The sequence below is a fragment of the Bison bison genome, unplaced genomic scaffold (genome assembly GCF_000754665.1).
Source record: "Bison bison bison isolate TAMUID 2011002044 unplaced genomic scaffold, Bison_UMD1.0 scf7180017864364, whole genome shotgun sequence".
Lineage (NCBI taxonomy): Eukaryota > Metazoa > Chordata > Mammalia > Artiodactyla > Bovidae > Bison > Bison bison.
The window spans coordinates 5262332-5277619 of NW_011494936.1; the positions used below are offsets into that span (position 1 = coordinate 5262332).

General features: G+C 41.9%; 1 protein-coding gene across 1 annotated transcript in view; it reads right to left on the minus strand.

Annotated features, from left to right (window-relative positions):
* The window catches only part of CPVL (carboxypeptidase, vitellogenic-like), a 105901-nt gene that overhangs the window by 51601 nt on the left and 39012 nt on the right, over positions 1 to 15288 (minus strand). Inside the window, exons 7-8 of the mRNA XM_010855410.1 lie at positions 3406 to 3528; positions 2711 to 2842 (exon numbers count right to left, since the gene is read on the minus strand). Coding sequence (XP_010853712.1) covers positions 2711 to 2842; positions 3406 to 3528 — 255 coding nt within the window. The remainder of the gene's footprint in view (positions 1 to 2710; positions 2843 to 3405; positions 3529 to 15288) is intronic.

Sequence of the window (15288 nt, forward strand, 5' to 3'; positions counted from 1 at the left end):
CTAGTCAAAGCTATGGTGTTTTCAGTAGTCATGTATGGATGTGAGAGTTGGACTATAAAGAAAGCTGAGCACTGAAGAATTGATGCTTTTGAACTGTGGTGTTGGAGAAGACTCTTGAGAGTCCCTTGGATTGCAAGGAGATCCAACCAGTCCATCCTAAAGGAGATCAGTCCTGAATATTCACTGGAAGGACTGATGCTGAAGCTGAAATTCCAATACTTTGGCCACCTCGTGGGAAGAGTTGACTCATTGGAAAAGACCCTGATGCTGGGAAAGATTGAAGGCGGGAGGAGAAGGGAATGACAGAGGATGAGATGGTTAGATGGCATTACCGACTCGATGGACGTGAGTTTGAGTAAGCTCTGGGAGTTGATGATCAACACGGAAGCCTGGCATGCTGCAGTCCACAGGGTCGCAAAGAGTCTGACACGACTGTGACTGAACTGAACTGAACTGAACTGATTGCATAAGTTGAAACACATTTTCCCACTACCTGCTGACTTACCTAAGTATCATTTTATTTCCCTTGAAAAAGCAAAAGTGTTTTCATTTATCACACAAGATTTTGGACCAGTGATCCACAGAGACATTGCATACCTTCAGGATTTTGGGGTGGGGGTGTGGTTCTCTTTTTTCTGGTGAATCTGGTTTGGGAGAGACCTCATATGCCATTTTCTCATTGTCTCGGAATATACAAAACACCTGAACTTCTCAATAGTTTCACTAATTCCGTGGGTGCTTAGGCTGCTGGAGCATGCACCACAGACATCTATCTGCTTTATTTATCCCCCTACCTTTTTTAAAAAAAGAAATGTGGACCATTTTTCAAGTCTTTATTGAATCTGTTACAATATTGCTTCTGTTTCATGTTTTGGTATTTTGGCTGTGAGGCATGTGGGATCTTAGCTCCCCCACCATGGATCTCACACCCACCCCCTGCATTGGAAAGCAAAGTCTTAACCACTGGGCTGCCAGGGAAAGTGAAAGTCACTCAGTCATGTCCGACTCTTTGCAACCCTATGGACCATACAATCCATGGAAATCTCCAGGCCAGAATACTGGAGTGGGTAGCCTTTCCCTTCTCCAGGGAATCTTACCAACCCAGGGATCAAACCCAGGTCCCCCCATTGCAGGCAGATTCTTTACCAGCTGAGCCACAAGGGAAGCCCAAGAATACTGGAGTGGGTAGCCTATCCCTTCTTTAGTGGATCTTCCTGAGCCAGGAATCCAACCAGGGTCTGCTGCATTACAGGCAGATTCTTCACCAACTGAGCTCTCAGGGAAGCCCCAGGACTGCCAGAGAAGTCCCTCTTTATTCCTTTGAAGCTATCAAATGTTCTTGTTCTTGATATTGCTTAATCCCTGTATGCTTCTTCAAAAACACATCGCCTGTCTCATGTGCAGATGGGCCTCATCCAATGTTATATTTCATATTAATTCTAAATTCTGAAAGTTTAGTCCTTTTTACCCTTCCTGCCTACCACAGTAAATAGCCTAAAACCAGTCTTGAAAATACTGTGATTGTGAGTTGAAGAATGACCCAGCATGTCTCCAATAAGATCCTTCTTCAGTCACATTCACAATTGCGTAAGAAATCCTGTATGCACACTGTAGCCATATCAAGGGTCCTGGAGCAGAAAGGGGAGCCCACCAGCATCCTGCAGAGTGACCCAGGACTTCCTGAGCTCCAGCACTCACACAGCTTGCTGCTGTCAGAATTCACAGCATCACTCCCTGGGGATTTTCAGGTAGTGCCCTGGCTATTTGTAAAATGGAGCATCATTTTGTTACCCCACTCTTCTCCATAAATTTGTATGTCTCCTGTTTTGATCTGAACCAGCTGACCTGCAGCGCCTTAAGTCTATTAATATCAGGCCTCAGCTTTAATAATAACAATGCTGTTAGGTTAACGGTGACAGGCTGTGCTTTCAATAACAAGATTAAAGGCCTCAAAATTCAGTCACACCACATTTACTGGGTCAAACATCATGGCTTTATGGCAAAGGTGGCATAACCCCAAGGAAGACTGCTTACACATGATCTTTGTTCGCACAGGCCAGCAAACAAACAAAGTCCCCCATGTATCCTAATATTTAGTAGAGTCTTAGGTTTTAAACAACCAAAAAAAAATGGTTCAAGAACATAATCATATTATTGGATCCTCAAATTCAATTTTAGGAGAGTGATGTGATGATATTCACAAAAGCCAACAGCTCTTTGCAAAAGTTGCAAACGACCACACCACCGTTTATACTCTTTGTTCCAGACACACAGGCACATGTGACATTTGTTAAACTGCGGCCACTTCCCCAGCTGGAGCCCCGTGTGCAGATATTCCCCTCTGAAGGGCTTAGAGCACATGTGGACGCATATGCATCCACTTTCCAGGTTGCCTTTCTTCTGATTTCCCTATAGCAGGGATGCCTCGAGGGCGACACAGCATGTACAGAAATCAAAACAGTTAATGAAAGACACAGTTATATAAACACCCCGAGGTGATCTCAGGTTTAAAATATTGCCAAAGTAAATTCAAAGAAACCCAGATGGTCCTTTTCTTCCTTATGAGCCCACTCGTCTCGCCTCCTGACTGTGACAGCACCCCGGATACAGCTTCTCTAACAATAAAACACCAGGCCAGGCACCCCAGTGCTTCCAGGACCTTCTCAGATGGTGCTTATTGCTCCAGGGCAGCGCGGGACCTAGAACTCACTTCAAAGGCTTGAAGCCACTTCTCCTGGCGGATGAATTTCACGCAGTCATTGCACTGCTTCTGGAAGTACTTTTTCTCCTGCTCATCCAACAAGCCAATTTGGAACAGGAATGATGGGTAGCCCTCTATGATCTGAGGAGAAAAGAGGCAAACACAGACACGACAGGGAGAGAAAGGGATGTGAGGGGAGCCCGTCTGCTTGAGAAATAACCCTCTGTAACTTGTTAATTAGTGGAGCGGGACAACACACACACACAACACACACAATGCATACACAATACACCACACCCACACAGACATAAAACTTACAAACACACAAACATACGTCACAGGCATCACCTACCACACAACATATGCAAATACACCACACAAACACACATACACACATATACCACATAACCACACAACACACACACCCCCATATATCACATACATACACAAAATACACACAAACACACCAAGCACAGGCACACACACACTGACACTTGCACTCAGCCAACCTACGCTGACACAGTAAGTTGACACCATAGAACATTTGGTAAAAATTAGAAGATTGAAATCATTAGAAAGTCATTTGGGGAACAGTATTTCCCTTTATGAAGTTAAGTCTCTAGGGTTAAGAGGAGCCTCTGTCTGATTAAAGGGGATTGCATCTCCTTAAGGAACAAAATGGAAAGGAAAGAAGAGCCACCTACCGACTTGGGATCAAAATACGCGTCTCCGAGAGCAATTCCCTTCAGGTTGATCTTCATGGTCGTCACAGGGTTGAGTATGTGGATGTAGTGGGCGATGGCTGGCACGTACTTCCCAGCGTAAGACTGAGAAGGGCAGACATTAGAACAAACCATCACATATCGGTGCTACTAAAATGGCACATTTAGGTGAATTAAAATCACAATCAAACAAGCAGGATTTCCACAAGACTTGCATCATGCGTTTTATTCTTAACCTCACACTGCAAATTTCACAACAGCGCAGGGCTCAGTCCCTTCCTTCTTTTGTCATCCCCAACAGCACCAAGTGACGTGCAAGCTACAGGTCAGAAGTCCAAAGTACTAAGTGAACGTTCTAATTTCTTTCCAAAAGAAAATAACACGGACACCAGTGAACACAATTCTGCCATCCTTAGGGTTTCTCTTACCAGAAAGTTCCATTGCAAGCTTTATTTAAAAAAAAAAAATCTAAAAGCCAAAGTTAAGATTTCAAAATCTGTATAATGATGCCAAAATTTGAAATCAACATGTATTAAAGGAAGAGGAAAAGGAAAAATTATATTTATTGGCCACTAAAATGGTCACTTGAACTTACCTCTGTTTTCAGCCTTTTACAGTAAAAGGCTCTTTTTAAATTTTGAAATATTTTGTGGACATAAACATGATAATAATTCTTCTTTTAGATTATGCTAAAAAGAGCTATTATTGGTTGTGATATTTAAAAATAGTTCTGTATTCCTTCCATGAAAAAGCTGCCTTCCTGACATCTCCATTTGTGTGTCTAGTATTAAACTTCCTATGTTCAAAATGAAGCTGCAACCCTCCAATCCTCCCTGCAGCCTCTCTTTCCATTAATGTTAACTTTGTTCTTCTAACTGCTCAGGCCAACACACTTGGTCTTGTCCTCTTTCACGCAAACCTCACAAAAGTCCATCAGTGAATCTCATCAACTCTATCTATTCTATCAAGACAAACGCAGAATCCAGTGTCTTTCCACATCCGTACTTTACTACCTTGCCCCAGGTCACCATCATCTCTCGCCTAGATTCTTGCAGTAGCCTCCTCAATGGGCCTCTGTTTTTGCTCTTCCAGTTTAATTTCAAGACAGTGGTCTGTCAAATAAGATCAAGCAACTCCTCTGCTCAAACCCGCTAATGACTTCCCATCTCCCTCAAAGCAAAAGCCAAGTCCTTTTTCTGAGGCATAAGGGCTGACATGATTTGCTCACTTCCCTCACATTATCCTCTACTGTCCTCTTGCTCATCATCTCCAGCCCCTCTCAGACCAAATCTTAACTGTGATCTGCACTATTCCTTCCCTTGCATTAGCTGTTCCTGTCCCTGGAATGCTCTTTCCGGGATATCCATCTGGTTAACTCCCTCACTTCCTTAAGTGAGGCTTTCTCAGAGTTGCCCTCCCTAACACTACTTTTTGATATTTTATACTCCCTTTCTCTCCTTTTTCATCTTAATCTTTATCATTCTCCAACAGACTTTTATTATCTTGTGCATTGTTATCCTCTACCCACTCTAGAACAGAAGACCCATGAACACAGAGAGATGTCTATTTTGTTTATGAATGTTTTCCCTGTGCCTGGTGCTGTGTTTTTGTGTGTGCTCAATAAACAGCTGCTGAATGAATGAATTCTGAGTTAACTTACATGCCTTTGAGAATCAGCAGTGCACATATGTTTTAGATAGACTAGAGGCATTAGGTGGGTACATATGGACCTGTAGAACTTTCACAGTATTTCCAAGGCTTTCCAGGGCTCCAAAGTTCACAGTCTGAGAATTCTGGAAAGTTTTCATTTTTATTCCATGCCACAATCATATGCTGGAGTTGTTATTCCCATGTCGACGTAAGGACATTGGGGCTCAAAGAAGTTAAGTGGTAGAGCCAGAATTAAACCTTGTCTGAGTGTAGGAGTGAGTGAAAGTCGCTCAGTCATGTGTGACTCTTTGCGACCCTGTAGTCCATGGAATTCTCCAGGCCAGAATACTGGAGTGGGTAGCTTTTCCCTTCTCCAGGGGATCTTCCCAACCCAGGATCGATCCCAGGTCTCCCGCATTGCAGGCGATTCTTTACCAGCTGAGCCACAAGGAAAGCCCAAGAATACTGGAGTAGGTAGCCTATCCCTTCTCCAGTGGATCCTCCCATCCCCTGGATCGAACCCACGTCTCCTGTTTCTCCTGCCATTGCATACAAATTCTTTACCGCTGAGCCACCAGGGAAGCCCAATTTTAAAAGTGAAAGTGAAAGTCGCTCAGTCCTGTCTGACTCTTTGAGATTCCATGAACTATACAGTCCATGAAATTCTCTAGGTGAGAGTACTGGAGTGGGTAGCCTTTCCCTTCTCCAGGGGATCTTCCCAACCCAAGGATCGAACCCAGGTCTCCTGTATTGCAGGAAGATTCTGTACCACTGGTCTATCAGGGAAGCCCCAAATGTGGTCTGACCTATTCTGAATCCTAAACCACCTCCAAATTATGAAAGAAGAACGTAATTTCCATAGTTTATATAAAATCACCTCACTAATGAACTCCTCTTGTAATAATAATTATTTAGGCAAAGTGTTGAATCAAAGTGTACTCATGAGTGGGCTTCCCAGGTAGCATTAGTGGTAAAGAACCCACCTGCCAATGCAGGAGATGTAAGAGATTCGGGTTCAATTCCTGGGATAGGAAGATCCCCTGGAGGAGGACACGGCAACCCATTCCAATATTCTTGCCTGAAGAATCCCAAGGACAGAAGAGCCTGGGGGGTTACAGTCCAAAGAGTCTCAGTGTTGGACATGACTAAAGTGACTTGCACAGCACGTACTCACGAGCACACTTTAACATCCCTATGTGGTGTTATCAAGATGTGCTTACATGTCTGAAATTTGGCTTGTATAATTTTGCTATATTCTCTTTTTAGGGACAGTAAGTCTATCAAGTAATAGTTCTACAATTGACCCCAAAAAGCAAACATTTTCGAATAATCATTTCACTGGTAAAGATCTATTACGTACTCTTCATTCAGTGGTGATTTATCTGACAACTTTTCTGTCAAAGGTATCATGATAGATACTTGAGTAGACACAAAAATAAATAAATCACAAAACACAATTTCTTTAAAAAATACATTATGGAAAACTTGACTCAAATGTGATTAAGGCTAAGTTTACCATTTTCATGGCTTATTATTTCTACCATGTGTACATTGCCCAGCACATACTAGGTACATAAAAAGACATCTGATAAATGAATGACTCGTCTGACATTTCTAAACATTTTTTTTCTCTATTGGAAATTAGTACAAATGCTAAAAAAGTATACCTTCCAGTGATGTTATCACTCAAGTTGTCTTGTTATAAGACCTGGCAATAAAACCCCTCATTTGCCTTTTTCAGAGATAGAAGAGTGTGTATTTTATCGGTAGTGATGACAAATCTAGACTAAAACAGTCACATTTTTATGGCACCTTCCCCTTTGTGATCATCATGTATCTCTGAGATATATTCAGGCAGGAGATTAAGAAGGAACACCCTCTCAGTTTCCGAGCATCTACTATGAACATGTTATTTCCCTTACTCTAATTTGAGCCAATGTAAAGTTAACATTATCTTCCTATATTTTAAAATCATGAAAACAAAGGTCTGTGCATTTCAGTCATGTGCCCACTTGGAATTCTATCCAGGCTTCGCTGCCTCCACTCTTCCCATTTCTCTCATCAAATCACATTTCAATCAACAGTCCTGAAATGATTGCGAGTCTCTGGTCCCCAAAACTGGGACCCAGTCTTGGATTTAGCCACTGCACACTTGCCAAGTGGATCACTTACAGAAAATAAGAAAGTGAAATGTTTTAAAAAAAAAATATTTTGTTTTATTGGGCTTCCTGGGTGGCTCAGTGGTAATATATATATATATCCGTCTGCCAATGCAGGAGACTCAAGAGATGCAGGTTCAATTCCTGGGTCGAAAAGATCCCCTTCAGTAGGAAATGGCAACTGCTCCAGTATTCTTGCCTGGAAAATTCCATGGACAGAGATGCCTGGCAGGCTATAGTCCAAGGGGTTGCAAAGAATCAAACATATATCTATAGTCATCAAGACAGTATGGTCCTGGCACAAAGACAGAAATATAGATCAGTGGAACAAAATAGAAAGCCCAGAGATAAATCCACACACCTATGGACACCTTATCTTTGACAAAGGAGGCAAAAATATACAATGGAGAAAAGACAATCCCTTTAACAAGTGGTGCTTGGAAAACTGGTCAACCACCTGTAAAAGAATGAAACTAGAATACTTTCTAACACCATACACAAAAAGAAAATCAAAATGGATTAAAGATGTAAATGTAAGACCAGAAACTATAAAACTCTTAGAGGAAAACAAAGGAAGAACACACTCTGACATAAATCACAGCAAGATCCTCTATGACCCCCTCCCAGAGTAATGGAAATAAAAACAAAAATAAACAAATGGGGCCTAATTAAACTTAAAAGCTTTTTCACAAGGAAGGAAACTATAAGCAAGGTGAAAAGGCAGCCTTCAGAATGGTAGAAAATAATAGCAAATGAAACTGACAAGGAATTAATCTCCAAAATATACAAGCAGCCCATGGAGCTCAAAACCAGAAAAATGAATGACCCAATCAAAAAGTGGGCCAAAGAATTAAACAGACGTTTCTCCGAAGAAGACATACAGATGGCTAATAAACACATGAAAAAATGCTCAAACTCATTCATTATCAGAGAAATGCAAATCAAAACCACAATGAGGTGCCATCTCACACTGGTCAGAATGACTGTCATCAAAAAGTCTACAAACAATAAATGCTGGAGAGGGTGTGGAGAAAAGGGAACCCTCTTACACTGTTGGTGGGAATGCAAACTAGTACAGCCACTCTGGAGAAGAGTGCGGTGATTCCTTAAAAAACTGGATCTAGAACTGCCATATGACCCAGCAATCCCACTGCTGGGCATACACACCGAGGAAACCAGGACTGAAAGAGACACATGTACCCCAGTGTTCATCGTAGCATGGTTTACAATAGCTAGGACATGGAAGCAACCTAGATGTCCATCAGCAGACAAACGGATAAGGAAGTTGTGGTACATATACACAGTGGAATATTACTCAGCTATAAAAACAAATGCATTTGAGTCAGTTCTAATGAAGTGGATGGAACTGGAGTCTAGTATACAGAGTGAAGTATGTCAGAAAGAGAAACACCAATATAGTATATTAACGCATGTATATATGGAATTTAGAAAGATAGTAACAACAACCCTATATGCAAGACAGCAAAAGAGACACAGACATAAAGAACAGACTTTTGGACTATGTGGGAGAAGGCGGAGGTGGGATGATTTGAGAGAATAACATAGAAACATGTATATTACCATATGTAAAATAGATGACCAGTGCAAGTTTGATGCATGAAGCAGGGCGCTCAAAGCCAGTGCTCTGGGACAACCCAGAGGGATGGGGTGGGGAGGGAGGTGGGAGGGGGCTTCAGGATGGAGGGACACATGTGCCCCCGTGGATGATTCACGCTGATGTGTGGCAAAAACCACCACAACATTGTAAAGTAATTAGCCTCCAATTAAAATTAAAAAAAAAGAATCAGACACGACTGAGCACACGTGCACTCTGCAGTCACTATACGTGTGTGTGTGTGTGTACATATATATATGTCTATATGTATATAGGTAGTTCATATAAGGGGCTTCCCAGGTGGTGCTAGTAGTAAAGAACCCACCTGCCAATGCAGGAGACAAAAGAGATGTGGTTTCCATCTCTGGGTTGGGAGGATTGCCTGGAGAAGGGCATGGCAACCCACTCCAGTACTCTTGCCTAGAGAATCCCGTGGAGCGAGGAGCCTAGCTGGCTACAGTCCATAGGGTTGCAGAGTTGGACACGACTGAAGCAACTTAGCAGGCAGGCATGGGTAGTAATATAACCACGTCCAAAACAGATTCCTCAATGTTCAGTCCATATCTGCTAACCTGGCAGTTATGATGTTTGCCTCGGTTTTTGCTTTTTAATGACTCACACACTTCCTTGCCCTGTGTCAGGGTGACAAATCCTTCCCTGTTGTTTTCATTAATCATTCCACTGGTTGAGTGACTCAGACTGTCAAAACAGTAGACAATTATAGGATTATTTTATGGAAAATGGACAGCGAAACATTATAATGAAATCTCAATTATTTTCATTCTCCTTGCTGAGACACATTTCTTTATTTTTCAAGATTAGATTTGTTTATTCTTTCTGAACCATTTATTTCTCGATTTAACAATTCTCTGACCACTGAGAACACTTTAAAAGATAACCAGACAATAAATCAAGTGAAAAGACCCTGACGCTGGGAAAGATTGAGGTCAGGAGGAGAAAGGGACGACAGAGCATCCGATGGTTGGATGGCATCACCGACTCAATGGACACGTGTTTGGGTGGACTCCGGGAGTTGGTGATGGACAGGGAGGCCTGCCACGCTGCAGTTCACGGGGCCGCAAAGAATCGGATACAACTGAGGCAACTGAACTGAACCGATTTGATTTTACCCAGTTTTCCCTTTTCCAGATATGATTTTAAATAGAATAGAAGCCCAGACTCTGCGGGGAGAAATTAGGTGTGGTTGTCTTATAGATGAGAAATGGACTATTTGGCCCCTTAGGACTTATAGTTATGATCCTGTAATTTTATGAACTCTCGCCTCTTTTGTTCTGAGTTCTACCCATAACAACAAATAAAGCAACGACAACCACAATTATCAGCCCTGTGGTTTCTCTGATCTCTGGCTGGGGTTCACCAATGTGGGCAGCAGCTGGCCAAGGAAGTTCCTGAAGTCTATGAGTTAACACTAACCTTCTACTTTCGGATCAGACCCTGGCCTCATAAAAGCTCGGAACAGCATCAAAGCAATTATAAAAGGAAAGAGGAAAAGTGTGGCCAGAAACTATCTGAACACATACTATTTTAGAATTCAGCAGTGACCTTCAAATGAGGAACTCAGATAAACATATTTAACCATCATAATAATTCAAACTCGATTAGCAATCAACATGTCAGGATTTTAGTCTGCCCCTAGTAATTACTCCTTTCCAATATTTAAAGAAGTTGCGATTTCCAGCACTATCCTGATATGGTTCCTTTGCTCCACAGTGACCATATTTTGAGCTCACCCCTGGCAAGAAGGGCCAGAGATAATTAGTGTATGTTTGTTTGTGCTTGTATTTGTTGGAGCTTAAAGGAGCAACAAACCTAGACTTTTCCTCTGACATCAGAAGGATCTCAGAATTCAGCTCTCAATCTTTTATTTCTCCCACGAGAGAAAAAGGTCTCAACATTACAGTTGAACAGTGGTTTTGAATCTTGGTCTGCAATCTTTCTGAGTTCTTAAATGATGTTTGGAACAGCCTAATGGAAATCATGTTAGGAGCATACTGTACTCGTAAAAATAGTCTAGAGAGAATGTAATGCTTGGTTAATTATCCAGATGTGTAAAAGCACAATGCAGTTGGACTTAAAGAAACTTGTAATTGTGTATTCCGTCGGAATCTCTCCCTTCATACATGTTTCAACAACATTCACAGCAGACTTACTGCAGGCCTGCCACCCGGTTACTTTTAAGGAAGGAAAAAAAATTATATCTAAAAATCAAGTTTCAATCAGCTCCTCCAGAAGAAAAAAAAAAACACCATGTCAGAGAATACTACTTTAATGGAAACAATGTCCTCTGACAGAAACTTCACATATGTTAGCAGTTACCATTGTGTAAGCTACTCTCCGTCGTCTACATTTCTTACTAAAGTAGACGCCGTTATATTCATTCTGTGACTTGCTTCTAAGTATACCTTTTATGGTAAAACGTACAGAAACTTTATCCGTGATAATGAGCAATGGCTTTTAAATCTGGTTGCCAAGTGTCACTATTTACTGGCCCTAGCCCCTTACCTCTGCTTCAAAGTGGAAAAAGGCCGTTGTTAGCTTCAGCAATGACACAATGAGGAACATCAGGTCATCAATGCCCTTTTCCCTGCTTTGTCACCAAGTCCCCAGCCACTCCAGGTGGGATGAACGTACCTCAAGAATTCACTTCAGGGCTGGTGAGAACCCTTCCATGCTCAGGAGAAAAAACAGGTGAGCTCTCCTTGTGGACAGAGTCACACCAGTTTCATGTTGTCTAGCTGTCCCCAAGCACACATTGTGGTGGAGCTACTCCCATGCATGAGGGTGATCAAAGTGAACATGCCTTTAAGAGGGGGATGTGCCTTGAAGAGAATTTTACCACAAAAACTGGTGAAAAGCCTAAGCTGCATGGAGTCACACAGGACACAGCAGTCAAGAGGACGGGATTATGCTAGGACAACCTTGACTTCATCTAGCCTTGGGATAGAATCTTACTTCACTCAGCACCATTATTTCTACTGAAGAGAGAAGAGGGGTAGCCTTAACACACCTAGTTCAGAAAATTAATGAATGGGGAAAACTAGAACTTCGGTTTCTACACAACAGATTGTGGTAATCTCTACAACTTCCTAGACATTGCTAGACCATGCATCACCTAATTTCAAGACCACACTGCTGTGATTAAAAAAAGCGGGGGGCTTCTAATATGATTTTATCTAAATAGCTATTTCTCTTGACTATGGGCTTAAAAAGAAATGCAGAATCTACAGGAATAGACATATAAGAAAAACATTTTGATCTGTATCCAACTTTTAGTCACATAAATTTATGAAAAAGTATCTACTGCCTTCCAAATAATATATTTCTATTTTGTTTTGAGATGATGCTGCTTTAAAAAATAATTCCATCGGTGACTACAATAAGTGAAAAAGATGCACCTTACCTCCCCCTAACTCTGGCCTCGGTGCCGATTTTAGAGAAATTCATACCCAGCTTGAAGCCAGGTGATTCGATCAGAGGAGTAAACACTTTTGTTTAGAGACTGTAGTTAATTCAACTTTTATTTTTTTTTATTTTTTTTTTAATTCAACTTTTAAATAAAGAGCATGAACATACTGGACCACCATCAACAAACTGAATCCTTCATTTGCTCACTGTCGATAGAACTCAGTAGGCTGAAGCTGTGCATAACAGATTTAATTTAGTATTTCCGGTCCCCAGCCTACACATCTCCTCTAATCAGGTATTATTTGTGTCGCCATGCTGCTTGGTCCAGCACGGTAGCTCGCTTCAGACAAAGTTTATAATTACTTCTGATTTACTCGTATTCTTTTCCACGTAACTAAAGAATCAGTAAATATGTGCTGATTTGACTTAGATATGCTATCCAAAAGCCTGAGGCCCAATTTGCAAACATTTCCATATGCCCCCATTCAGTTCTTCAGGTTGCAGCTTAAATCTTGACTTTTCTAATATTAAACACATTAAATAGTCAAAATCCGTTTTCAATTCTAAAAGAAAATATTGGCAAGTCAGAAGAACATAACTGAAAATAGACATCTGTCATGAGCTCAAGAGTTAAAGCAGCTCAAATGTTATCTAATAAAATTCAGCAAGTTCCACGCTTTGAGAAATAATTACATTCCAAGGACTTCAAGCCTTTAGATCATTTGAAACCTCCATTTACCCCATAAAACTTTATGATCAAAGCCAAGCCTTTATGATTAAAATGAAGTCTTGGCCAGAAAGATAGAAATATCCAAGAAGCTGGGAACTTCTTTACTGTTTGTATAAGGCTAGGTTAGTAACCCTTAGTGGAGAAGGCAATGGCAACCCATTCCAGTGCTCTTGCCTGGAGAATCCCAGGGACAGAGGAGCCTGGTGGGCTGCTGTCTATGGGGTCGCACAGAGTCAGACACAACTGAAGCAACTTAGCAGCAGCAGCAGTAACCCTTAGAGACCGCACAAAATATGGAAAGGATGTTTGACTCCCTTGTACAGACAGATCTATTCTGTGGGAATAGGTGGGTTCTGGAGACAGTGCAGTTTGTGAGGAATGTGCAGCCAGGCTCCAGAAAGCATCTCCATGAAGGGGGTTACAATCCTTAGCTTGTCCCTTGACCACAGTCCTTGGGTTCTGGAGTCTGGCTGCTTAGGTTCTAATTCTGGGCTGGATGAGCTTGTAACCTCTCCAAGTCTCATTTATCTCAGCTGTAAAATGGGTATGATGATAACAACGCTAGCTTCATAAGGCAGTTGTGAGGACTAAATAAGGAAATGCATTTAACTGTGCTCAGCATCATGCCTGTCATATGATCCACTCTCAATAAATATTCTCAAGTAAGATCTACAAATAAAACAAAGGGACTAAACACTCCAGAAGGTCCCCTTTGTTGTAGTTTAGTCACTCAGTTGTGTCCAACCAGTGTGCCCGGCAGGCTCCTCTGTTCTTGGAATTCCCCACAAGAATACTGGAGTGGGTTGCAATTTCCTTCTCCAGAAGGTCCCCTTCTAACTACCAAATTCAAGGATCACAAGGCTGGGCTAAGACAAAGGTGTGGCTTTCATAAACAAGTACAAACCTATCACTTGGATAGTTCTCCCAGCCTACCCCTTTACAACTGTGTCAGTGCTTGAAATTCCCCTATTACAAGTATCCTTCTATGGCTTAGGCTCTGTCCTCTATTCAAAGACAAGTATATTGGGAAGAGGCTTCCCTGGTGGCTCTGTGATAAAGAATCTGCCAACAATGCAGGAGACGCGAGTTCGATCCCTGGGTCAGGAAGATCCCCTGGAGAAGGGCATGGCAATCCCCTTCAGTACTCTTGCCTAGAGAATCCCATGAACAGAGGCGCCTGGTGAATTGCAGTCAATAGTATCACACAGAGTCAGACACAACTGAAGCGACTAATCAGCAGCAGCATGCTGGGAGTACACTTAATCTAATTTTCTCTAATGGACAGTGAGCTGGTAACAGGTCAGAATTGGGGAGAGAAACAGAATAATCATGATGGGGATGGAGGAAGCATGGGAGAACTAGGACCAAACACCATACAGCCAAGGAAAGGAAGGCTGAGAGGGGGAGTTAGGGCACTGTAGAGGGAGAGAAGAACCATGAAAGGGAGACCAAAAAAAGCCAGCGAGAAGTCTCATCGATATTTTTATTTTATCTGGCAAATGCCTTGCTCGAAGCCACTCTATAACATCCATTAAACACTGTGCCTAGTACTGTATGAAACAAATTAAGCAAACCTGGCTCTTGACTCCTGGGATCCTGCACTCTGAACCCACTGGACCATGATGATTTCAATGAAGAAATCAGCCTCTGTGAACCCGGCAGGATTTTGCTCATGTGGATGAAGATAAAGTATCCTATTAAGTTCGCTAATTTTTAAATAGCTTCAAAGTTTTGCCTCAAATAAACCCTGGTTGCAAACTGCTTCTAAGGAAAGCAGCCCCCCTCCTGCTGATCAAAAAGAGATGCTCAGGTTTTTCAGATGCCATTCATAAGCAATCCCACCCATTGGCACAACCGCCCCTAAGCACTGGATCTTTTACATGACTGGACTGAAAATCACAGGCGAAGAGGACAGTGGATGGACCCCTCCCTCCTGCCACCTCCCTGCCTTCATGCACCAGGGCTGTTTTGCTTTAATTTCTAGCTGGGCCCACATACATTTGAGTGGATTCTAAAGAGTGTCTGAACCTCATGAAAAAGAGCAATCTCACTAATAGTTACTGGCTCAGAAAGGATAACACTTATGAAGAAAGTTAATTATGTGAATTAAATGCAGCTTGTTTCTCTTTTTGAAGTACATTTTTTTCATGCCTCGAGGAGAGTGATTTACAGACACATTTGTCTCTCTTTAGAGAAAATTAATTCCAGTTGGTGTTCCAGGCAGAAGCGGAGAGAAGGGAAGGAGACAAAGCAATTCTTCCTTCTCCACTGCTTCAAATGTGGGT